The following is a 25,487-nucleotide window of genomic DNA, read 5'->3' as shown; positions in this document are numbered from 1 at the left end:
CCAGTGCAGGTAGGCTTCAGGAAGGGGGTAAATAGACACCCAGAACACCTGCAGCCCCTGTCCAACGCCCATCTCCACTTCTCTTTCTGCAAATCAGCCTGCTCTCGTTCTCAGATCTGTGTGGTAGAATGTGGCTGCTCCACAGTCCCTGGGGTCACATTTCTGTTGTGTCCGCTCTCAGCGGCTACCTTGCTTTTCCCACCACAATCCCAACAATCCCGAAGAGAATCAGATTGGCCCAACTCAGGGCAGTCGCCTGTCCTTGGTTCATTCAACTGCCTTCAGTGATGGAATCAGGTAGTCCACGCTCTGGATGGAGGCAGGTTGCAGAGAAGCAAGGAGCATTGTGAGACGGGAGACTCCAAATTAATCGCCATGTAAGTATTAGAATAAGACCAGTGCCCGAGAGCACCTGGGGAGGTAGTCCTACATGGGGCAGAAGAGGTAGGGAGGTCGATAACTCTGAAGCCCAAGGAAGTTTCCACATGATTCTGCTTATGACATATTTCTGGGGAGGGTGTCTGTAGATTTCATCAATATTGAACAGGTTTATAAATTTTCCCATTACCAACAGCACACACACACACACCATCAAGCAACCGCTTTTTTATAATACGATCCTATTAACATGAGCTGAACTATCCAAATCATTTAGGTATGAGGTTGTACGGTTAGAGAGAGATGTCTGAGTTAACAAAATGTGATGCTAATGAAAAACAGAGAAGCTATGAATCATGAATCCAGCCCTAAGTACGCTGTACTTCATAAGATGTTATCATGTAAACAAGATTAAACTAAGAAAAACAAACAAACAAAACGCCTGCTAAACTTAAAGAAAAACCTTTTTAAAATTTTTTATTTTTTACAGTTTGGAAAAGAATGTCCTTTTCCATGTAGGTTAGTTTGTTTAATACATTTTAAAATATGCTTCTTGATTCTGTTACCCATAAAATTATATAAGGAGAAAAAAATGTGAAAAGGCCTGCTAGGATTGAGGATAAGATGAGGGTTTACAGTAAAGCTAATATTTCATATAACTGCTTGGATCACCGTCTTTTACCTTGAACCCTAGTAAAGTGTTACGTGGCCTCAGTGGTTCTAAATTTCATAAGAAGTGTCAGTTTTTCTGCCTATTCTATTTCCCTAAGTTATATGCATTGCATTTCTTTTACTTAAAAAAATTACTATTTTTAATTTAATTTTTAAAAATTATGTTTACATTTTAATTATTTTTAAAAAAGATTTTAAGTAATCTCCACACCCAATGTGGGGCTCGAACTCATGACCCTGAGGTCAAACTTCACATGCCCCACCGACAGAGCCAGCTGGGAGCCCCTTTAATTTTTAATTTTTAAAATTATAAAACACATGCTGGTTGTAAAAAATTCTTGCAATCTGTAAGTAAAACAGGTATATTCTTTGACCCCCTCTTCCACTACACTTTCCTTTCTAAAGATAGCTACTTTACCAATTTAGTTATGTGTCCTTTCCACACACATTTGTGAGCAAAGATCTGTAATGTGATTTGTAAACAATTTTTTTCCCAAGAGTCATCCATAATATTTTCATGCCTTAGTGTAACTGTCAATTTTCTCATTTACTTTTCTGTACATAGATATAACTTTTCAACAATGTAGTCAATTCCCCAACTTTTATGTCGCTCTTCAAAAACATCAGCCTTCTCAAGGCAATGAATGTTGCATTTTGAACCTGTAACAAGAAGAAAGGGAAACAAGTGAAAAGGTTAGTGAAGAATGCAATTGAGGGGCACCTGAGTGGCTCAGTTAGTTGAGCATCTGATTGTTGATTTTGGCTCAGGTCATGATCTCAGGGTCGTGGGATCGAGCCCCATGTCGGGCTTCACACTCAGCATGGAGTCTGCTTGTTCCTCTCCCTCTGCCCCTCCCCCTGCTTGCACGCACGCTCTCTCTCTAACATATAAATAAATAAGTAAAATCTTAAAAAAAAAAGAATGCAATCGGGGTTTCTTCTAAAAACTCATCAAATCATTTTATAAAAGCGGTGTTACTGAAGATTTTTCTTTCCTTTGTTTGTTTTAAAATTTTATTTAAGTAATCTCTACACCCAGTGTAGGGCTCGAACTCATGACCCTGAGATCAAGTGTTGGATGCTCTTCCAACTGAGCCAGCCAGGTGCCCCTCTTTTGTTTTGTTTTTCTTTTTAAGAGCTTTTTTAAAAAAGGTTTTATTTATTGGAGAGAGAGGGAGAGGGAGAGAAAGCACAAGCAGGGGCAGAGGGAGAGGGAGAAGCAGACTCCCCGCTGAGCAAGGAGCCCGACTCAGGGCTCAACCCCAGGACCCTGAGATCATGACCTGAGCCGAAGGCAGACACTTCACCAACTGAGCCACCCGGGCGCTCCCCTCTTTTTGTTTTTAATGGAAATGGGGAAATGCTAAGGGCAAACTGTCTGACTCTGAATTGCTATTACCACTTACAACTCTTAAGACCTAAATTGAATATACCATCTCTCTGGAAGTATTCAAAGGCCTCTCACACAAGCACACCACTTATCAAAAAAGGCATATGACAGAGATCGGTCCCTTTTCTAGTATAAAATAGCCTTCAGTAAAAGGGTTTCTTTCTTTTTTTTTTTTTTAAAGATTTTATTTATTTATTTGACAGAGATAGAGACAGCCAGCGAAAGAGGGAACACAAGCAGGGGGAGTGGGAGAGGAAGAAGCAGGCTCATAGCGGAGGAGCCTGATGTGGGGCTCGATCCTATAACGCCGGGATCACACCCTGAGCCGAAGGCAGACGCTTAACCGCTGTGCCACCCAGGCGCCCCAGTTAAAGGGTTTCTGACTTTCAGATTTTATAGACTTCTAGACACACGTAGTTGCTAACAAGTTAAACAGTTAATTGTTGACTTTATTTAAAATGTAAATAACTTACCAAATAATTTTTTAACTTCAGCATCTGGAACGTAAAATGGTGGTCCTAGGTAAAAGAGAAACAGGGTGAAGAATAATTTCTGTAGATCTAATTCTAAAGAGAAATTCTCAGGGCCCACTTCTCAGCTGATTTCCAGTGACTTACGTAGACTTATTCTATACACAACATCATTATCAGATTGGCGAGGATGTGACTTCCTCTATTTCTTCTTTTGCACGTGTCCTAGCAAAGAGGTAGACTGGCTTACCGAGGGGATGCCAACATTGGGTGCCCATCTCCAGCTTAGATGAGATGACTGGGCCAGCCATGGGACTGGGGAACTTTTCTTTATTTTTTCCTTTCTCATGTTTTTATTTAAATTCCAGTTAGTTAACATACGGTGTAATATTAGTTGGAGGTGTAGAATTTAGTGATTCATCACTTACATACAACACCCAGTGCTCATCACAAGTGCCCTCCCTAATCCCCACCGCCCATTTAGCCCATCCCCCCACCTCCTCCCTTCTGGTCACCATCAGTGTGTTCTCTGTAGTTAAGAGTCTGTTTCCTGGTTTGCTGCCCTCTTTTTCTCCCCCATATGTTCATCTATTTTGTTTCTTAAACTCCACATGAGTGAAATCATATGGTATTTGTCTTTCTCTGACTTATTTCATTTAACATAATACACTCTAGCTCCATCCACATCATTGCAAATGGCAAGATTTCACTTTCTTTATGGCTGAGTAATAGTCCACTGTGTATATATACCACCTCTTCTTTATCCATTCATCAGTCAATGGACATCTGGGTTCTTTCCATAATTTGGCTATTGTAAATAATGCTGCAGTAAACATAGGGGTGCATGTATCCCTTTGAATCAGTATTTTTGTATCCTTTGGGTAAATACCGAATAGTACGATTGCTGGGTTGTAGGGCAGTTCTATTTTTAACTCTTTGAGGCACCTCCATACTGGTTTCCAGAGTGGCTGCACCAGTTTGCATTCCCACCAACAGTGCACGAGGGTTCCCCTTTCTGTGCATCCTCACCAACACCTGTTGTTTCCTGTGTTGTTATTTTTAGCCATTCTGACAGGCGTGAGGTGGTATCTCATTGTGGTCTTGATTTGCATTTCCCTGATGATGAGTGATGTTGAGCATATTTTCATGTGTCTGTGGGCCATCTGGATGTCTTCTTTGGAAAAATGTCTATTCATGTCTTCTGCCCATTTTTTAACTGGATTATTTTTTGGGTGTTCAGTTTTATAATTTTTTTTAAAGATTTTATTTATTTATTTGAGAGAGAGCACAGAGGGAGAGTGAGAGGGAGAAGCAGACTCCCCACTGAGCAGGGAGCCCCTTGCGGGGATCAGTCCCAGGACCCTGAGCTCATGAGCTGAGCCAAAGGCAGACGCTTAACCGACTGAGCCACCCAGGTGCCGCATGTAAGTTCTTTATAAATTTTAGATACTAACTTTGAATTGCTATTACCACTTACAGATATGTCATTTGCAAATATCTTCTCCTATTCCAAAGGTTGCCTTTTAGTTTTGTTAATTGTTTCCTTTGCAGCACAGAAGCTTTTTATCTTGATGAAGTCCAATAGTTAACTTTGCTTTTGTTTGCCTTGCCTTAGGAGACAGAACTAGTAAGAAGCTGCTACGGTCAAAGTCAAAGAGGTCACTGTCTGTGTTCTCTTCTAGGATTTTTATGGTTTCAGGTCTCACATATAGGTCTTTTATCCATTTTGAATTTATTTTTGTGTACGGTGTAAGAAAGTTGTCCAGTTTCGTTCTTTTGCTTGGTGCTGTCCAGTTTCCAGGACTTGGGAATTTTAAAATCAGAATGAAGTTCATTCACAAATTCCTTGGCATTTCCTCCATCTTCTGGAGTATTGATTTTCCATGACTCCTGCACTCAGTCACTCTCTATATGTCCCTCCCAGTTTGCTGCAGGCCATTTATTTTAAAGGAAATGGAGCTTCTGCTCCTTTCAAGAGGTATTCTGAATTCCAGCCCCAGACAGAGCCTGTTGTGTTTTCTGCTCACAAGCCCTGCCTGTTCAGGAATGAAATTTAAATCAGATTAGCAGAGCTGAGTTCTGTCTCCATTAATTTCTATTTCCATCTGATAATTGTGGACACTAGGTCTCATCTTTTAATGAGCTTTTAAGATCTGATTTACTCACACAGAAAAAAATACTAGCATATGTAATTATTCATAGAATACCACACTTAAAAAAAAAACTCTGTTAAAAATCAAAAAGGGGACTTTTCCAATAAAAGTCTATATATTTGGCTTCCACTCCTTCCTGAAAATAAAAGTTGAGTCATGGCAAAGTTTAAGCTTACAATGTTCAAGCCCATCAAAAGGAGCCCAGGAGAAAACGTCACTTTGATAAGTTCAAAACAAAGATCATTATTAAAGAATGCGTTACATTGTAAAATTTCAGAAATTAAAAAGCTGTAATAGTTGAGAGATTTTTCTGCACACCTCCTATCACCCCACATCCATGTCTCACCCATTGTCCTATGAGGGTCTGTCTGTGTGAGAATTTGTCTGCGTGCCCTAACACATCCCCACCAGCCCAAATGAAGCATATGTGCGCTGTTCAGAGCAGGGCAACCAGTCCCTCCCTTCCTACTCCAGAGCTCATGAGATGTCTCTTTTATATTCGGCCATCCATTTCTCCCTCTCCTCTATAGACTGAGCTGTGAATGGTGAACGAAATGGAAGACAAGAAAAACGTGCATCGTTTGGGAAGAGGAGAAAAGGTTTATAGTTTCCATTTACCCAAACGAGACTTTTCCTCCTGTATAAAAAGCAGTATTCTTCCTGTGATCTAAATTAGGACCAAATAATGCTATCCGTGTCATAGAATTAGATTAGGAAATGATGCAACATCTTAGAAAAAGAAAAACCAAAGAAACTTTACCTGCGTGTTTAGTGGGATCATAAGAAAGAACAGCCAAGAGGTATTGGAACCCTTTTCGCGTTAGGGACAGCATGATATCTGCATAGCTGAAAATACAACATAGTAAGGTGTTACATTTCTCCGCAAAGGCAAAACCTGCAGGGGGCGAGAGGGAGAGAGGGAAACCAGGCTCACTGTACTCTACATTGCTGAGTTTAATTCTTGTAACGACCCCCTGAAGTCAATTGGCATTCTAAATGCCAGAAACAGTCCACAAATTCTGTCACCTGCCAAAGCTGGGAAATAGTAAAGATAGGAATCAAAAGGGGATGGGCTTCCAGAGCCCATCAGATCGGAAGATGTGACATTAAGCTGAGCAGAAACACACACTTCCCGCAGCACTGCGAGCTCTGGGGCCAGGACCTGAGCGCTTGCTGGAAATAAAGATGCTTGAGCTCCACCCTCAGAGCCTGATTTGGTGGGTTTGCTGTAGGGCCTGGGATGCTGCAGTTTAACAATATCCTGGGGGACTGGGTCCTCCCCAGGGGTATATGACAGATGTACAAAACAAAATTCCTTCCTCTGTAGAACTGAGATGGACGAGACTAACAAAGCGGGGGCACCTGGGTGGCTCAGTTGGTTAAGCATCCGACTCTTGTTTTTGGCGCGGGTCATGATCTCAGGGTGCTGAGATCGAGCCCCGCGTCTGGCTCCAGGCTTAGTGAGGAGTCGGCTTGGGATTCTCTCTCTTTCCCTCTAACCCTCCCCCCCTCAAAGAAGTAGATACATCTTTAAAAAACAGAGAGAGACAAAAATTCAAGGGGGTATGAAATCAAAGCTCTGCAAACACAGCATAAAGCATGAGTGCTACCAGCACAGTCCTTTGTGTAGGTGTCCTGGGGTGCAGGTGATGCCCCATCCCGGCCGTGTCTGATCGGTTCAGAATGGGGGGCACTGACTGGAACAAGTCCCGTCAGCCCAGTGACTGGGAGCGGGAGCTGGGCCCAGTACAGAATGCTGAGTTGGACCAGTCAGATAACTGTGCTGGGAAATGAAATCGAGAGACCCAGAAAGAAGGTGCTGCTTAGCTGCTGGCACTGACCTGGAACTCTTGTGGGGTGTGCTGGGTGGCGCTGGGGGTTGTGAGAAGCCTGACGTGTGGGAGCAGAGGTGGAGGAGGCCGAGAAAGCCGAATGGCAGACAGAGGAGACGGGCACAGGGAGCTAGAGATGCCATGATGGACAAGCAGACAGACACGGACAGACTGCCCAGCTCTGAGGGAGGCGCCGTGGCTCCTGGCACACGGATTTCTACTGGGCTTGAATGTGCTGTGATCCCTGCCCAGGGCTCTGGGAGAAACTGGGGAGGCAGGGGATTGGCATGGGGGTTAGGAGTAGGCACTTGGCCAGGTGCCAGAGCTCGAAGCCCAGCCTTTCCGCTTAGTGGCTACATGAGCTTGACACATTCTTAACCTCTGTTTGCCTCAGTTTCCTCATCTGTAAAACGTGGATCAGACTAGTAACCAACTCACAGGTTGTGGTGTGTATTCATTGAGTTTACACACATGAAGCGCTTAGAACATTGCCTGGTATGAGGTAAGCACCCAGGTTCGTTTTTTCTTATTCTCTTTAGCAGACTCCCCCAGCTAGGGCTGGCTTGAGGGGGTCACAAGTCCTTGCAAGAGAAAGTGCTAGACCAAAGCAAACTCTTGAACAAAAAACCTTAGGGCGCCTGGGTGGTGCCTGGTTAAGCGTCTGCCTTTGGCTCAGGTCATGATCCCAGCGTCCTGGGATGAGTCCGGTATCGGGCTCCCTGCTCAGCGGGGAGTCTGCTTCTCCCTCTCCCTCTGCCCCTCACCCTGCTCGTGAGTGGGCTCTTTCTCTCTCAAATTAACAAATAAAATCTTAAAAAAAAAAAAAGAAAAACCTTAACTTTTTGATTGTTGGTCTTAAGAAGAACGCAGGGCACCAGGGTGGCTTAGTGTGTTAAGCAAATGGCTCTTTTTTTTTTTTTTCAAAGATTTTATTTATTTATTTGACAGAGATAGAGACAGCCAGCGAGAGAGGGAACACAAGCAGGGGGAGTGGGAGAGGAAGAAGCAGGCTCATAGCAGAGGAGCCCGATGTGGGGCTCGATGCCATAACGCCGGGATCACGCCCTGAGCTGAAGGCAGACGCTTAACCACTGTGCCACCCAGGCGCCCCAAGCAAATGGCTCTTGATTTTGGCTTAGGTCATGATCTCAGGGTGTGAGATTGAGTTCTACCTTGGTCTCCCCACTCAGCGGGCGGGGGGTTCTGCTTAAGAATCTCTCTCTCTCCCCCCCCATGCCCCCCAACTCCCTGCTCACACTCTCTCTCAAAATAAATAAATAAATCTTAAAAAAAAAAAAAAACAGAAGAAGAAGAAGGAAGAAGTCACTTGCTGTCCCCGTGCAGGTGATCAGTCAGACTGGTTTGGCAGGGTTTCCTAGGACTGACACACTTCATTCCCTTTGGAATGTGGACTTTCTCAACCACTTTCAAAAAATTCAGAAACATGAGAGAGGTTTGCCCCACTGATTAACGTTAGGCCAGACACCTGAGGGTCCCAGCAGCCAACACCTCAGGACTTGCCTGCGTGCAATCAAAGCAGGAAAGATGCCCAGTATTCGTGACAGGAGCGAGATAAAGTTCAAACAAGTACCAGGACGAAGGGAAAGAAATGTATTTTTCTGTTGGCTTGACGTAAGTGGTTATTCTGGTAACAAAGGCCAACATGTTCTCAGGTGTTCTTGGGGCTGTGCTCACACACACTCGCATGCACACACGCACACACAAGTGCACACATGTCACTGGGCTGCCAGGAAAGAGAGAGAGGGAACCAGGAGGACACAGAGTCTGTGGCTAAGCTGGAACTGGACTCCCTAAACGAGACTTCTAGAGGGGGTCTCACTACTCATTGGTAACCATGAAATAATAGTCCGGAAGCCACTTAGATGGCCTCTATATCTGGGACAGAGGAGGCGATAGTGGCTGGTCAGAAACAGTGCGTTTCCTTTGCTCTGAGTCTAGTTTGCTCTCATGTGTGTATTTGACAAGTATTTGTTAAGCCCCTACTATGCGCTAGCCATACACTCCGCCAGCTGGTGGGGAGATAACACAGTGCACGTACTCTGCCCTATGGTGAGCTCGGGACTTGCAGCTTGCTCCCCACCATGTGGATTCCAGCCGTGCAAATCAACCCCCCGCAAGGACTCGCCTCAAAGAAGAGGATAATCGTCCTCAGGGAGGGGGAAACACCCACAAAGGCAGACCTCCTGCAGATGTGGGTTTAGGAGACACACATGGTGTATTATGGAAACAAGGAGGCTGCCCGGGACACTGGGAGTTGCTCAAGGACACTGACATCACACAAGAAATGCAAAGCAGACACTGACATGTGATGTGGACGTCTAGGAGGAAGAACAGAACTGGGAACATAACAACGAGAAGGGCAGATACGGGGCACAATTTGTTCCGTTATTTCCCCAACACGTGGCACAGTGTATATTTAAACGTGGTAGGAACTTAGTACTCATTTGTTGAATGACTGAATGAAAGTAATGGACGCAAAGGGCTCAGTAAAGAAGCAAGGGCAGGAGACAGGCAAGCACAAGCAAACGCTGATTATGGTCCCTTAGGGAATAGTGACCTCTAGGCGTGTGAGGAAGGGGAAGGTTCCAGAAGGAGGTGAAGGAGGAGGACTGGCAACAGAAAGAAAAAGGAACACAGGAATGTGAATTATCACTGAAGGAAAATATATATTAAGAAAATGTGTGGGGTGCCTGGCTGGCTCAGTCGGTTAAGCGCCCAACTCTTGATCTCAGCTCAGATCTTGATCTCAGGGTTGTGAGTTCGAGCCCTACATTGGGCTCCAGGCTGGGTGTGGAGCCTACTTTAAAAAAAAAAGGAAAGAAAATGTGGCATGAGGGGTACCTCGTTGACTCCGTCAGTAGAGCAGGGGACCCTCAATCTTGGGGCTGAGTTCAAGCCTCACGTTGGGGTGGAGATTACTTAAAATCTTTAAGGAAAAAAAGGAAAATGTGGCATAGTCTACCTAACGAAGATTAGGTTGGGCAATCAGCTTGACTCATCAAGCAATTAATTTTTAAGAAATAAAAATTTTATTTCTCTGATGTGTATGCAAGCCTTTGGACATGTGTTAAGAGTCTGCCTCCAGGGGCACCTGGGTGGCACAGCAGTTAAGCGTCTGCCTTCGGTTCAGGGCATGATCCCGGCGTTATGGGATCGAGCCCCACATCAGGCTCCTCCGCTATGAGCCTGCTTCTTCCTCTCCCACTCCCCCTGCTTGTGTTCCTTCTCTCACTGGCTGTCTCTATCTCTGTCAAATAAATAAATAAAATCTTAAAAAAAAAAAAAAAAGAGTCTGCCTCCATACCACGAAATAGTTCAACAGTTATATGCCATCTCCAGGTAAGTACGTGGATGATATTTGGATTGGAAAGTACATAGGAGCGGCCATGTTTTACTCTGTATGCTTTCTCATGTTTCAATTTTATTTTCTCGTAAGAGTAGGTACAGTAACAATGGTCAAAAACATCACCAACCAAAGCTCTGACAGAATAGCAGCTAATATTCAGACAGTTACGGAGAGTAGACAGGCACTTTCCACATACGTCCTTCCCGTTAATTCCCACAATGACTCCTGCAGGGTGAATAACGCAGGGATCATGAGCTTGGGCTTTGACCAAACTCCCCGGGTCTGAGTCTCAATTCTGGTGTGTACTAACTAGCTGCCTGACTTCAAGCAACCTGATCTCTTTGACCAAAACTCAAGCGTTGTGTTGGGCTCCACCCTCCATCCTTCCTCATCTGTAAAATGGGAATAATGGTGGCACATGCCCCACAGGGTTGTTTGGTGGATTCAGGGTGTTTATAGTGTTTCAAGCAATGCCTGGCACATGGCAAGTCCCCAAAATGCCTACGAGGTAATGTTAGTGGAGGCGGTGGGGGCGGTATTAGCAGACACGCCCCCATCTTGCAGAGGAAGGAGTCAGCTGAGAGCTGGAGAAGTTGAACACTTGGGTCAAGGCAACACAGCTTGGAAGTGACGGAGCCACAAGCCTCGAACCAGCTCTCCACAGTCATGGCCAAATCCTATCCTTTTTACACAAAGATGGTACTAAATTTAGGTCTTCCGATTCCAGATACAAGAAGCTATTTCAAACTAGTGAAAGTCTAACTAATTTTCTGGGGCTCACGAAAAGGATAGCGTGTTAAATGAAAAAGCCCAAAAAGGGAAAGCTGGTGTAATTAAAGAAACCAAATTACTAACCGTGCACGATCGCCTGGGTTAACAGCAACTAACGCTCCTCTATCCCAGATCCGGTCAAATTTGCCAATATTGGCTCTGTCAGGAAGAAAAAGAAAGAAAAATACATCTTATGTAAGAAAAATTGAGTCTTGGGGCGCCTGGGTGGCACAGCAGTTAAAGTGTTTGCCTTCGGCTCAGGGCGTGATCCCGGCGTTATGGGATCAAGCCCCACATCAGGCTCCTCCACTGGGAGCCTGCTTCTTCCTCTCCCAATCCCCCTGCTTGTGTTCCCTCTCTCACTGGCTGTCTCTATCTCTGTCAAATAAATAAATAAAATCTTTAAAAAAAAAAAAAGAAAGAAAGAAAAATTGAGTCTTGAACAAGGAGCACAGCGTTCCCGGTGGTGCGTGCTGGTGTTTCACTAGCTGTCAAGGCATCGGGATCTCCGGCTGCTTTTCTCGAGTCTGCAGGGACGTGTGGATGTGGGTGTGAGGAGCTCCTTCCAGCTTCAGGAGCTGGTGGCGGTAGTCTCCCCCCGTGCTCTGACTTGGGCGCACAGAGGAGAACTACAGGACCATTTGTGACAACCTGCCCCTGGCCCCCCTGAGAAAGTACCAGGGCCTTTCAGGAGATAAGGTATCACCACCTTCTGCACTTGGAAATTCCTTTCTATCACTGATCAGGTGTAAAACGAAGACACTGTCTTGCTCCTCCTTCCTTTTCCCGACCTGCCTCGAGTCATAACGTGTGTTCTATATTTTGGAAGCTATCCAAGGACGAAGCTAGCAAGTGTGCCCACATGTAGGCTGTGGTCCAAAGAACGCGGGATGGAGACATCCATGCTTCTGCAAGCAGATGAGGGTAACAAAAAGCCCCTCCCTCCCCCAGCCAGCACTCAAGTTACTCAAAGTACAGAGGTGGGTGGGATTCAGTCCTACCTCGGAAGATCAAAAAGGTTGCAACAGTACAACGAGATGTTTCCTGAAGAGCTCTGTAATGAAAGTCAAGAAAAAAAATGCGCTTTAGTGAGGAGCTACCTGGATGGTTAAGGAGAGACGAGAGGGTAGCCAAGCACAGCAACGGTGGTGGGGAAAGAATGTGTAACTAAACATGAAGAATGTAATTGTAGTGCAAAGAATTTTTTTTAACAAAAAATAAAATAAAACCTTACTGCAAATAATTTTTTTTAATGGCACTGTGTTTTTTCAGTTTTGTTTTGTTTGGTTGTTTGGTTTTTTTAGACCTGTCTGGGCTCTTTGGGATCAACTCAAAGAGAAAAGTCATAGACGTTAACCCTGAAGGCAAGTTAGCTATTATTTTCAGACATTGTTCTGTTTTAGCAACATTGACTTCAGCAGAGTCCTGAGATTTTGACACTGTTAAAGGTCAATAAACTGGTCCACCGACAACCAGGCAGGCTGATGGAGGAAGGTCGGATACTTCTAAAGTCACTCGTGCAAAGTACAGCTGTATGGACTCCTTCCTGGCTTTTCTCACGTCCATTCATCAGCTAGTGGGCATTTATGGCCTGAGCCCCTGGTGGACAGGACTACCCGGGCCTGGGGTTCTACAGAGTGGGTGTGAATCTGGTGCGGCCTCTGACCACAGCAAGGACACCCTGGTAGAGCAGAGAGGCATGGGCGCAGAGACACATTAAGGACGGGATGGCCTGGGCAGTTCTGGTTGCGTGCCCGTGAACATGGGGACTCAGAAGACGGAGGACGGAGCAAAGCTCGACAAGAAGCAGCCTCTGAAAGGATGTCTGGCTGGATCTGCTAACATTATGGGCAGGGCGGGGGGCTGGGGGTGCAGTCCAGGGGGCATAAATGGACATGGATTCCGCTGGGTCCAGGGGATGTGAGAAGCCTGGGGTTGGGGGTGAGGGTAAAGGGCAAGGAAGGAGAGGTCAGGACATGCCACTGTTGGACTGTATTCTGAAGGGAGGCACCAACCCAGGTTTACAAATAGAGGAAGGGTGTCTAAAGACTAGTCTGGAAGCACCATGGGGGTTAACCCAGAGGGGTGGGCGAGGCGGCAGAGAGGACAGCAGCGAGTCTCAACTTTCAGGACCTTTAAATAGTACTGATGCTGGGGTCCACCCCTAAAGATTCTGCTTTAACGGCCTGGGGTTGAGCCCCCGGACTGGGAATTTTGAAAGATCTGCAGCCCTTTGTGAATGTGCCCCCGAGTCTGAGAACCACCTCGAGGCTCTAGGACGAGCCTCTTTGGACTGAGTAAACTCCTGGGATGATTTAAGAACAGGGTGGGAGGAAGCTATAAAATAAAGTACTATTAAGCCTCCTACGGACCTGCAATTAGTTTCAATATTTAGAAAACAGAGTACCTTGTGAGAGACTGAATGTACCAAGGGACGATGGCCAGACCACGTAGGACTAGAGAGCTTGGACCCATTGCAGCAGCCAGCCTGGAAGCCAAGCCACAGTCTCTGCCTCGATGATGTGTCAGGGCTGCCAGCCTCCCTAATTTTCATCACCTTTCCCCCTTCCAGCTCAAGATCAACCACAGAAAGCCAAATACACTCCCCCAGCCAATCCCATAGGATGCCGCCTCCTGCTAGCCCACCGCTGCCTCCCTGCGCGAACAGCCCCCCATCAGCCTCCCTGTGGTTTCCAGCACAAAGCTCTCCCACCCCCTGCCTCTGAGCCTCTGCTCACCACAAGTGACAGGCCCCTCTGAAAAAACAGCCTCGCTTGCTCTCATCTGGGTGGTCTTTTATTCCCACATTCCTACCCCAAGCAGGCGAAGCAGTTCCCCCAGCTCGTTGTGGGCAGAGGATGAAGACAACCCCCAGATCCATCACTTTCAGCCCAAACGCCGCCCGCTGCCCCAGAGACATAAAGCCATTTGCCAGCTACACCTTCACCAGTCCACAGTTCTCTTAAACTCATCATCTTTTCTTTTTTTTCTTTTTTTTTTAAAGGTATTTCTACGCCCAACACGGGGCGTAGATTTAGAATTTCATGCTCTATCCACGGAGCCAGCCGGGTGCCCCAAACTCATCATCCTGAGAACAAAACTCATTTTCTCTGCCCCTTCAGTTTGTTTCTATTTTATTCTCCACCATCCACTCCAGTCATCTGGGCTGGAGATGCAAACTCAGCTCCCCCTTCATCCACACTCACTTAATCCTAAATGCTGCCTGTGTGACATCCTCAACATTGCTTGACCTGCCTGTTCCTCTATATGCCCTACGGCCGGCCAAGTGCAAGCCCGCAAGGGCTCTCCCCTGGACCTCTGCTCATAGCCCCCCCCCCCAATCTGGTCTCTCTTCCAGGAGGCCACCTCCCTTGAGGCCGCAAGGGCGGTTCGTCTCAAAAGAAAATCCAGCCGAGTCACGCCCTCCTTAAAATCCTTACTGCTCAGGATGAAGGACCAGCCTTCCAGGGCATCGGAGACCATGAACTGGCTGGCCTGCCTGTCCCGGCTCCACCTGTCACCATGTTTCAGTGAGCATTCCAAGGCTGGGTTAGGGGACTTTCCTCTTTGTTCCCTTCATACTCTGTGTCATGACGCTTAGCTCCGTGTATGACAAATAGCTCTCTCTGTGTTTTTCTTCTCTCCTAAGCCAAGAGACTCTGTAGGGCAGGGACTGCGTTTTTCTCTCTTCACTGTCTCATGCAGGGCGTGGTACAAGACGTTCTCAGAAATGCCTGTTTATAAATTTAAAAAATCAAACTTTGCTATCAGCTGTTATATATATTTGTGCATATCTGTGATGACCTATCCTTTTCAGCCCTAGCTCCTTAAACTCTGTAATGTTCAGGTGACTCTGTGTGAAAATGTGGGGTCACGTGACACTTGTATAGTAACTTAGGCTAAGAAAAAACCTTTCTTATGGGCACATGGGAATCATTATTTACTAAAAACAAGACAAACCTTGAAAACTTTGGCTCCAGGAATTTCCATCATGGGTTCTTCTGAGTAAGAAAGATTCTGCTCTGTAAAAAATTCCCGTATCCCAAGTTCACTGATTTCCACACCTATGACACTGTGTCCTAGGTCTGCAAACCTGCATGAAATCATATACATACACTTAAATTTTTATTTCAAATACAGTACTAAATAAAGGAATATACCCTAAAACACATACATCCCCCTTAATTTTAAGGGGTTTATATAAATTCAGTGTCACAGGGTTTCGTAGAACTTGTAGGGAAGTTGATCTATATATTCTGAAACTTAATGGTACATGGAGTTCTGAAAAATTGATTTATATGACCTTGGGAAAAAATTAAAAATTTGGAAAACTATACCTTAAAATGTTGATCTGCTTACAGATGGGTTTGATTAGAAGAGTTTCTAATTTATTTATTTTATTTATTTTTTTTAAAGATTTTATTTATTTATTCGACAGAGATAGAGACAGCCAGTGAGAGAGGGAACACAAACAGGGGGAGTGGGAGAGGAAGAAGCAGGCTCACAGCGGAGGAGCCTGTCGTGGGGCTCGATCCCATAACGCCGGGATCACGCCCTGAGCCGAAGGCAGATGCTTAACCGCTGTGCCACCCAGGCGCCCCCAGAAGAGTTTCTAATTTAAAAGCATCCTGTGAATTAGAAATGCTTTTCAATTTCTCTAAATCAGCCCTGTCCATCAGAACTTTCTGAGCTAATGGAGGTGTCCGTGCCTATACCGTCAAATCCAGCACCAGTAACCACATTAGCTGTTGAGCACTTGAGATGTGGCTAGTGTGATTTATTTTATTTTTTATTTTATTTTTTAAAAAGACTTGATTTATATATTTGAGAGAGCATGTGCACGCAAGTGCAAGGGGGGAGGGGCAAAGGGAGAGGGAGAATCTCAAGCAGGTGCTACACTCAGCGGGGCTCCCTCTCACTATAATCTTTTTTTATTATATTATGTTAGTCACCGTACAGTACATCCCTGGTTTCTGATGTAAAGTTCCATGATTCATCACTTGCATATAACACCCAGTGCACCATGCAATGTGTGCCCTCCTTAATACCCATCACCAGCTCTCCCAATCCCCCCACCCCCCTCCCCTCTGAAGCCCTCGGTTTATTTCTCAGAGTCCACAGTCTCTCATGTTTCATTCCCCCTTCTGATTACCTCCCCCTTTCTTTATCCCTTTCTTCCCCTACCGATCTTCCTAGTTCTTATGTTCCATAGATGAGAGAAATCATATGATAATTGTCTAAAAAATAAAATCTTAAAAAAAAAAAAAGAGCAGGAACCTTACAGAAATGGTGACACAGTGTTTTAAACATGTTAAATGGTTGCAAAATATATAAATACCCCAGAGGGCTGGAAGGGCTGCAGCTTGTGAGTTATTGTGCACTGAAAGACATAAGGGGGTTACTGGAAAGTTCTAAGCCCAGCTGTGGATGGGAGTGGCTCCCAGCACACAGGTCACCTGGGGTGTCCGGGAGCTGTTGCAGGCGTGTGCACGGGTGCGTCCTGTCCCTTCTCACATGACTGCACTCAGCTGCGTGTGGTTTTTTGCTCTTACCTCAAGCTTTTTGCACACGAATGATACATAAGTGAATGTGAAATTCACGTCATGCTCAAGTTGTTCCCTGATTTATCAATGGAGTCAGAGTGAAGTTAAGCATTTTCAAAACAAGAGGAAGAGTGGAACTGATTGTACCTCTTACGCACACTAGACTATCACTTTCAGTGAGGTCAGAGCATAAACTTTATTTCTAAATTAAACATATAGTTCTAAAATAAACATATTGGGGGCGCCTGGGTAGCGCAGTCGTTAAGCATCTGCCTTTGGCTCAGGGCGTGATTCCTAGCGTTCCGGGATCGAGTCCCACATCGGGCTCCTCCGCTGGGAGGCTGCTTCTTCCTCTCCTACTCCCCTGCTGTGTTCCCTCTCTCGCTGGCTATCTCTCTGTCAAATAAATAAAATCTTTAAAAAAAATAAAATAAACATATTAATAACTTGTCTTTTAGATTTCCTACTGAATTTGTAAGTTAATATACAGGGGCTATCTTTTAATGTTTTATTTTATTATTTACTTGTTTATTAAATAATGGAATTTTTAAATTTTTATTTTATTAAGTAGGCTCAACACCCAATGTGGGTATTGAACTCATGACCCTGAGATCGAGTGCTGTATGCTCTTCTGACTCAGCTAGCCAAGTGCCTCTACTTGAGGACAATTTAGTATTTTTTAATTCTCCATATAGTTATCCAAACTGGCTATGAGGATTTTTTTTTAAAGATTTTATTTATTTATTTGAGAGAAAGAGAGTGAGAGAGAGAGAGCACAAGCAGGGGGAGGGTTAGAGGGAGAGGGAGAAGCAAGCTCTCCACTGAGCAGGGAACCTGACATGGGCTCGATTCCAGGGCCCTGAGATCATGACCTGAGCCAAAGGCAGACACTTAAGCGACTGAGCCACCCAGGCACCCTGGGCTGTAAGGACTTTTATTTACATGTGAAAATTAAAGCAGAGCCTATTACAGACTGACAAAAGCTGGATTATATTGGACTATATCGTCCTTAAAACCTAAGAAAATGTGTTAAACGTTTTATTTTAGTGCTTTTGGGCCTTGCCTTGTAGTTATCTATTTACATCTGATATCTGGACAGACCTCAATACACAGATTAGATACGTAAATGAAAAATCCTCTAATATAAAGGCTTACCTGCAATTGTAATAGCTTAGTTCTGGTACTTTTGTTACAAATGACTTTAGACCCCAAATATTTAACAATCACATTTAATTGTGTGTTTTATCATTCCATTTCCTAATCTTGTCTCAAAACCCCTGCTGGTGCTAGATTGTTAACACGTAAGGACATGGCAGTAAGGCAATCTGTTTATAGGGTTAATGATTTTCTTGCAAGTAGTTTCCAAAGCAACTCTTCTGGTTCAATGAGTTGGTTAGGTGTAAGTCTAATGATATAGTTTAAATATTCTCAAAGTCATGGCCACCTGAGAATCTGATGCCAGAGCTGCTGTGTCCCAAATGCTCAGCTGGCTTCAAGAATGCCACATCTGTACTCGAAAATCAGCTCTGAATGCATTTGTGTTCTCTGGGTCAGCCACCTACGTTTATACAGGAAATAGAGCATTTCCAAGGTACTAAATTTTTCATTTACTAATCTTTTTTATAAATACTTTAAAATGTTCTTTCCTGCCTAATGACCACAACCTTCTCAATATTCAAGCTTTAAATTAATGGTACATCTTGGCATGTATAGTAGTGTCCGTGCAGGGCATCTGGGTGGCTCAGTCGGTTAAGCGTCTGCCTTTGGCTCAGGTCATGATCTCAGGGTCCTGAGATTGAGGCCTGTGTCAGGCTCCCCAGTCAGCAGGGAGTCTGCTTCTCCCTCTGACCCTCCCCCACTCCTCGTGCTCCTTCTCTCTTAAATAAATAAGTAAAATCTTTTTAAAAAATAAAAAAAAAGAGTGTCCATGCATTATCATTGCAACTGAGTTCTTTTTTTTTTTTTTTTAAAGATTTTATTTATTTACTTGACAGAGAGACAGCCAGCGAGAGAGGGAACACAGCAGGGGAGAGGGAGAGGAAGAAGCAGGCTCCCAGTGGAGCAGGGAGTCCGATGCGGGGCTCGATCCTAGGACTCTGGAATCACGCCCTGAGCCGAAGGCAGACGCTTAACAACTGAGCCCCCCAAGCGCCCCGCAACTGAGTTCCATATAGAAAATGATTGCCAGATTTGTGACTTTAGGGTAATCTGTAGTAATAGCGTCTTCACAGAGAATTACTCACAAGAAATAACTTCCTTATCACTGGTTTTATAGCAATGATTTTTAAAAATAATCACCTATGTGCTCATAGTGGGAGGGGAGAGCTGGGCTGAACCGTGGGCTACACATTGTCTTGCCAAAGAGCTGTATTTCATTTTGAATTTTTCTGTCCACCTCTATTAAAAATATCTAAAATTAACTTAGCCAAATTCCTAAACCACCTACAAAAATGAACCTGGGCACAAAGATGTTACAGACATAAGAGAGAAGGCTAGTGCTCTATATGCCCTGCGACCCCACCACTGGTTCCAAACTATAATTTTTTTTTCTTAGAAACTCAATACAGAAAGACTAGATCACACCAGTGGTTTGTACTGTGCCTTACTGTTTGTGAACATTTATCTCTATGAACCCATCAGTAACAGTCTACTAAAAATCAAGAATCACTGTGCACTTCCTGAGAATGGAATTTTTAAACCTACATCCTATTAAATATTTACCCAGCGTATGTGTCATCAAGACAAGGAAGTGTGTGAATGCTTATCTGCTCTTACCATTTCATCTCAACTGCTTTTCCACAAAGAGGAAAAAATACTCTCAGTCCATTCTCGCCTTTAAGGAAAGTATCCAAATGCTTCTTTAATAGCCTGGGGAGGAAAAGATATATTTTTGTTTCGTTACCCCAATGCACAGAGGAAAGGACTACACTCGTAGGATGCTAAGTACTCTGCATGCATTATCTCTGAATAGTCCCCACAACTTCACAGAGTAGAAAACATTCATTATTATTCTCCCCAGTTTGTACATGAAGGAAGAGGGAGGTGAGATAACTCACTTAGTCACATAGTTCGTGAGTAGGTGATCTGACTAACCTCAGCACTTGCCCCTAGTAATTCAAAGTTATTTTTTTCTTAATGTTTTAAAAATTCTTTATTAAGTTCATGAATGTGTGTGTGTGAGAGAGAGAGAGAGAGAGAAAGGGAGCGAGATGGGGAGCCTCTGGACCCACTGAATTTTTCAACATTCCTTTTATGGGAAGTTCTCTAAACAGGTACTCAGGTCTCTGAGTTTGAAGCTCTGGGAGGTTTAATTCTGTAGTTAATTCTCTCTGTAGAGACATGGCTCTTCTAAGGTCAACCGCATGACAAAGATAACCCATACGCTGGCTCTGGGAAGATGCCCCAACTACCGCTCAGTGTGCAAAGGTGATGATGATGATGATGTCATTGTCCCCTGGGAAGTCAGGTGGCTGCCTAGAACAAGACTTAGCACTGGCCCAGACACCATCCTACCTCCCGTATTAACTTCTCTCCGCTTCTCTTCCTCCACCACGTAGAGAACACTTTACCTCTGTACACACACTCTCGGAAAGCAAAGTCAGGACACCGCCACTTTTCATGGGGCGCCTGGGGGGCTCAGTGAAGTGTGTGCCTTCAGTTCAGGTCATGATCCCAGAGTCCTGGGACGGAGCCCAGCGTGGGGCTCCCTGCTCAGCGGGGAGCCTGCTTCTCCCTCTCCCTCTGCCCCTCCCCCTCTCTCCCTGCTCATGCTGGCTCTCTCTCTCTCTCTCTCTCTCTCTCTCTCTCAAACAAAGAACACCACCACTTTTCAGTATACAGAGATCTACACATTAATGTGGGCATCTGCTGTATATATAAATAGGCATGACCAATACCCAGATGCTACGGGGGCTTAAAAGAAAGACATATTTCATGAATCTCAGATGCCTGCAACTGTAAGTCACACTATTATTTATACTCCCTGGGGAGAGATCAGATTGCCGATCAGCCTATGACGTCCCAGAGACGCGTGCTATTTCAGAGACGCTAAAACGTGAAAAACTAAACCCGTGCTTCGTAAAATCAGTCAAATAATGTGTACCTATATTACTATTTCTATTTCCAAAGTCAGTTTCTGATAGAGCATTTCTCTGTCATAAACCAAACGTTTCTTACTGATGTCCTTGCTCTTGATGGAATCCAATTTTGTGGCTCACCCACTTTTCTTGCCATTCTTCCAGGGTCAGTACTCGGTTTTTCTGTACCTCGCTTTCAGGGTACTCTTTAACATCAAGGAAAGTTCTTGTATCTTCCATGGTTCCGGAGACTCCTTTGCCTGACAAGCAGATGGCTCCAATGCCTGCATGGAAAATATATGCAATGTTGTTATTTAAGGGCATGGCAATTTTATTGATGAATGAAATAAAAACCGATTATCCTTAGCAGTCTGGCTTTTAAAAATATTTCAACATCCAAGGAAAAGCCATCTGAAAAATTACTTTTCAGTGAGTCTGGTGGTAGAGGCATACCTGATACTACATATTAGGAAGGAGCTTTAAATAAACGGAATTATATCTTAATGTTAGAGTCCAAAGGGCTTAAGTTTTAAAAAAGGAGAGGACAAAAAATGCCCCCCAAAACAAACAAGCAAAAAAAAACAACAGGCAGGCCACACTTTATAATTTTTGTAAGCTCAGAATTTTTTCTAGCATCTCTTTAATTTTTAACATTTCTTTTAATGCTTACTTATTTTTTTTATCTGTTATAATGTATATGATTTAAAGAGTTTCAGAGTCACGAAGACAGCAGTGAGAAAGAGTGAGAACTCTTTTAGCTGAGTCTTGCAATCTAACTCTGTATCTCAAAATAGCATGCTTATTTTCTATCTTCTTGATTTTTCATTTCTAGGTAGCATGGAGAAAAGATACCCATTTCACTCTCTTTCAAATTCCTAACACACACCACTTTCTCATTTTCCCCATCCTTTTAACATAGACATAACCTATTTATTTTTAAAGTTTATCTGTTTACTTAAGTTTTCCATCCAAAGTGGGGCTCGAACTCCCAACCCCAAGATCAAGAGTCACATGTTCCTCTGACTGAGCCAGCCAGGTGCCCCCACATAGACACAGCCTATTTTTGATGAAATATTTGGGGTACACATTATGACCACGTAAATACTATTTGCAGCGAAACCATATAGTATTCTGTGATTACTTTTCCTTTCCTGCACAAATTTTTAATTCTGCAGTTAATAACTGTTTTGCTTTTCCATTTATAAAATTCCTACGTACTTGTTACTAATTCAACTCCAAGCTCCACCAATTATCCTAATAGCCTGTCAATACATACACTCTCAATCTTTTCCATTATCAGATATCCTACCAATATTACCCTCTTGGAGAAGACTCTCCAAAGACTTCTGAGCTGCATGCTCTCCACTCTTACTACATAGCTAGCATTCTGGGATCTCTCTTGATCATCACCCTAAAGATTTCTTTATCTTTTGATGAATCTCCTGTTTCTTTTATCCTATGTTTCCCTCTTTCTTTTTTTCTTTAAACTGCCCTTATACCAATGAAGGACAACCTCCAACAGCTTTCTAAGAAAGGGTGCATAGGAGAAAAGATTTTGGCGACTTTGCATAACTTCATACTATTCTCAATCCTTGATGTGTAGTTTTTGTGGTATAGAATGCTTGGTTAGAAACCTTTTTTTTTTTTTTCCCCACAATTTTGAAAAAGTCATTCCGTTGTCTTCCAGTTTCCAGAGATATTGCTTAAGTTCAAAGACATCCTGATCCTGATATTTTCCATGAGGCCAATATGCTTTTTCTCTCTCACAAGGCTTTTCTTTGCCCCTAGTTTTTCCAATTTCATAATTCTATGCCTTCTTTTGGGTGTGTTTTCAACCATTTGGCTGAGTTCTTTTAATCTGGAAGGTCATATCCCTCAATGCTGGAAAAAATCTTGAATTATTCAGATAATGATTTATGTCCCTCTTTTGTTTCTATTTCTCTTTCTGGGACCCCTTTTATTTGGCTGTAGAAAACCTCCTGACCTAGTATTATACAGTTCTCATTTTTTTTTTCTATTTTCCAGCTCTTCGTCTTTTTGCTCTATTTTCTGAGACTGCCTTAATTTTTTATCTGTCTACCTTTCTAGTTTTTAAATAAAATTCTGTTTGGTTTTTCTTTCCTGATGTCAAGTCTTTAATTTTCAAGAGCGTATTTTTTTTTGTTTCTGACGTTCTTTTTATATTATTTTGTTCTTATTTCACATATAGACTGGATATAATATTTTATCTGCATAGTCTGCTCCCTATGAGTCACTCTATTTGTTTGTCTTCTGTCTTCCCAACTAGTGACTTTCCTCAAATGCTTAGCAATTATTATTATCTGCTCATGTTTAAGAGTAGTACCAAAAAGCTGATTGGATGTTTAAGTTTGTGGGTGGGCTCACTGACTGTACGCTTCACTGTAAGGATGATAGGAGTGGATTACATGTGGAAACCTAGATGTCATTATTTTTATTTTTTTTTTGACTGGTCAGACTTTACATAGATGGCTCTCCCAACCGCTGTTGTAAGGATCAAGTCCTTGGGGGCCCTGGTTCTATACTCACATGAGAAAAGCATAGACGTGAGAAAGGGTCCCAACATTCAGTTTGCCTGTGTTCAACTAGTCTCCATTTTCAGTATGGTACTCCAGTCCCCAACTGGGTCTCCCAGTCGAGAGAGTCCTTACCTTCTGCAGGGAATAACGCCTCCCCCCAAACTCTGCTCATGCTGCAAAGGACAGGCAGTTGCCTTGTTGTAGGAAGTTGGGAAAGGGATCTGGGGCTTTAGTCTTTTCCAAACCAGAATTTTCAAGCAATGCTTCTAGCTTCAATCATACCCTTCCACCTCCTGGAGGAACTTGGTACTGCTAATTCCTGAGTATTTGGGGTTTCTGTAATGCAAATAGGGTTGTTTATTGGCTTTCCCCATTGCTAGTTTAGAATTTAGCTTTCTTCAGTCTGCAATATCCTTTACCACTTGTCCATTTGCTTTCTACATTTCAAAATTTTATTGCGTTTGTCTCTTCATCTGTTCTCCCTACCCTAGTGGTTTATGCCTTTAAAAAACCCTGTTGTTGGGGCGCCTGGGTGGCACAGCGGTTAAGCGTCTGCCTTCGGCTTAGGGCGTGATCCCAGCATTATGGGATCGAGCCCCACATCAGGCTCCTCTGCTATGAGCCTGCTTCTTCCTCCCACTCCCCCTGCTTGTGTTCCCTCTCTCGCTGGCTGTCTCTATCTCTGTCAAATAAATAAATAAAATCTTAAAAAAAAAAAACAAAACAAAAAAAAAACCCTGTTGTTGTTTTGGTGGGGTTTCAGGAGGGAGCAAATGTGGGTTTGATGTCCTATCTCTATTCCATAAGTTCGTATTTTCAAATAATTTTCTTGTAGTTCCTTTTTTGCATGGGAAAATGCACACAAAGGAACTGAGGGGAAAAAAAAAGGACACCTAAACATAACTGCAAATCTGTCTGAAGGTATGAGGAAAATGTCCTTTCAATGTGAACTCTGTAATACTAAGGACAATATAACTTGATTAATTCTAATATTCCCTTTGAATCAGTGAAACTAATTAGTTTGGATTATACTAGCATGCTATTATTGAGAGGTCTAATTTAATGTTTTATTAATGAAAATAGCAAAATAGTCACCTACAAGCAGGTATTTCAGGAAAAGTTCCCTCTATTGCAAAATTTGGTTCCAGGGGGTTTAGGATTTAAGGAGAAGGCACCCCCCCATCCCTCTGGGATTGGGAACATAAATTCACTTCTTAGAAAACATTTGTTAACAAATGCTTTTGCAAGGTCCTGTTGATGTCAGGAGGTAACTCTCAGTCTTCTGAGAGGTCAGAGAGAGGTATCTGATTATATTGGGTACAGAAAAGCAAAAGACAGTTACAGTTTTCCCATCTATATTTTCAGCCAGAAACTTTGGAACCTGAGTTCCAGCCTTCATAAAGCTGTTCTCTACTTAAAAGGAAAGCGTAATTTCATCATAGAGCCAGGGCAACCTGAAATTGGACAATTCTGTCCTTTTCACACAAACTCGAAATGTAAGTTAACATCGCGTATATAACTTAACCACTTCTTAGCTGTTCTAATGGCATCTCAATGTGTACTTGCCCGCGTGCTTTTCAGGAGAAATAGTTTTTCTAAAAAGATAAAAGTGCAAATTCTAAGAATCAGGAAAGACAAAGTTCACAATTGTATCTCCCATACACGGAAGCAGGTGATGTGCTAGTTTGGCCCCCTAAGTCCTCTTTGCATGGACTCTCAAGTCTGGTTTCTCTACTTTTCAAAAAAAACATGTTTCTGTTTTAGATTTATTTTTAAATGTTGTTAATTTGAATAATAACTTCTCTAAAGGGCGCAGATTTTAAGAGTATGGCTCAGTGAATTTTTAGATATGCATACACGTGCGTAACAACCTTGGAGCAAGACAGAATATTTACAGCACCCCAGTTCCCACTCCCCCACCCCCACCCTCGACCCCAAAGCATCACTATTTAGCAAGTACTTCTCTTTTCTTAAAAACCTCTAATACAGAATGATGCTTTGGGGGCACTTTAAATCATGAACTCAGAAAGGTCATTCATCGCCCGACCTCGTTATTTCCAGGTCCCATTCTGCTTCCTGAACCCCATTTCAGGGCGCGTATTGCTGGGCTGCCCACGCTCGTCAAGATACCCCAGTCTGGAATCCGATCACAGGCTCGCACCTAGCAAGTCGTGCCAACTCTCCCGCACCCTCTTGCGCCCAGGGAAGCCTACCTCGCGCGGGGCCAGCAGCCGGCAGCTGGTTCCGGCGCAGCCGCTGGCCCCAAGGGTCGAGCCCGCGCGCCCCGCCCCCGCCCCG

General features: G+C 43.7%; 1 protein-coding gene across 2 annotated transcripts; it reads right to left on the bottom strand.

The window, feature by feature from the left end:
- Positions 1–1,597: 1,597 nt before the first annotated feature.
- TPMT (thiopurine S-methyltransferase) lies at positions 1,598–25,468 on the bottom strand. 2 transcript variants are annotated; one of them, XM_034660278.1, is made up of 9 exons: positions 25,403–25,468; positions 20,753–20,936; positions 19,352–19,444; positions 14,994–15,126; positions 12,035–12,087; positions 11,118–11,192; positions 5,824–5,909; positions 2,914–2,958; positions 1,598–1,710 (listed from the first exon to the last, which is right to left on the bottom strand). In XM_034660278.1, exons 2-9 carry the CDS (start codon positions 20,890–20,892, stop codon positions 1,598–1,600), a joined length of 738 nt encoding a protein of 245 aa, XP_034516169.1. In that variant the 5' UTR covers positions 20,893–20,936; positions 25,403–25,468. The 2 variants fall into 2 exon arrangements, with proteins under 2 accessions (XP_034516169.1, XP_002922002.2); XM_002921956.4 differs by having other exon boundaries at positions 25,237–25,467.
- Positions 25,469–25,487: the final 19 nt, after the last annotated feature.

The sequence above is a fragment of the Ailuropoda melanoleuca genome, chromosome 5 (assembly GCF_002007445.2).
Source record: "Ailuropoda melanoleuca isolate Jingjing chromosome 5, ASM200744v2, whole genome shotgun sequence".
In the NCBI taxonomy this organism is placed as follows: Eukaryota; Metazoa; Chordata; class Mammalia; order Carnivora; family Ursidae; genus Ailuropoda; species Ailuropoda melanoleuca.
Note: the sequence above shows the minus strand (reverse complement) of the source record. Positions and strands in the feature narration are given on the sequence as shown.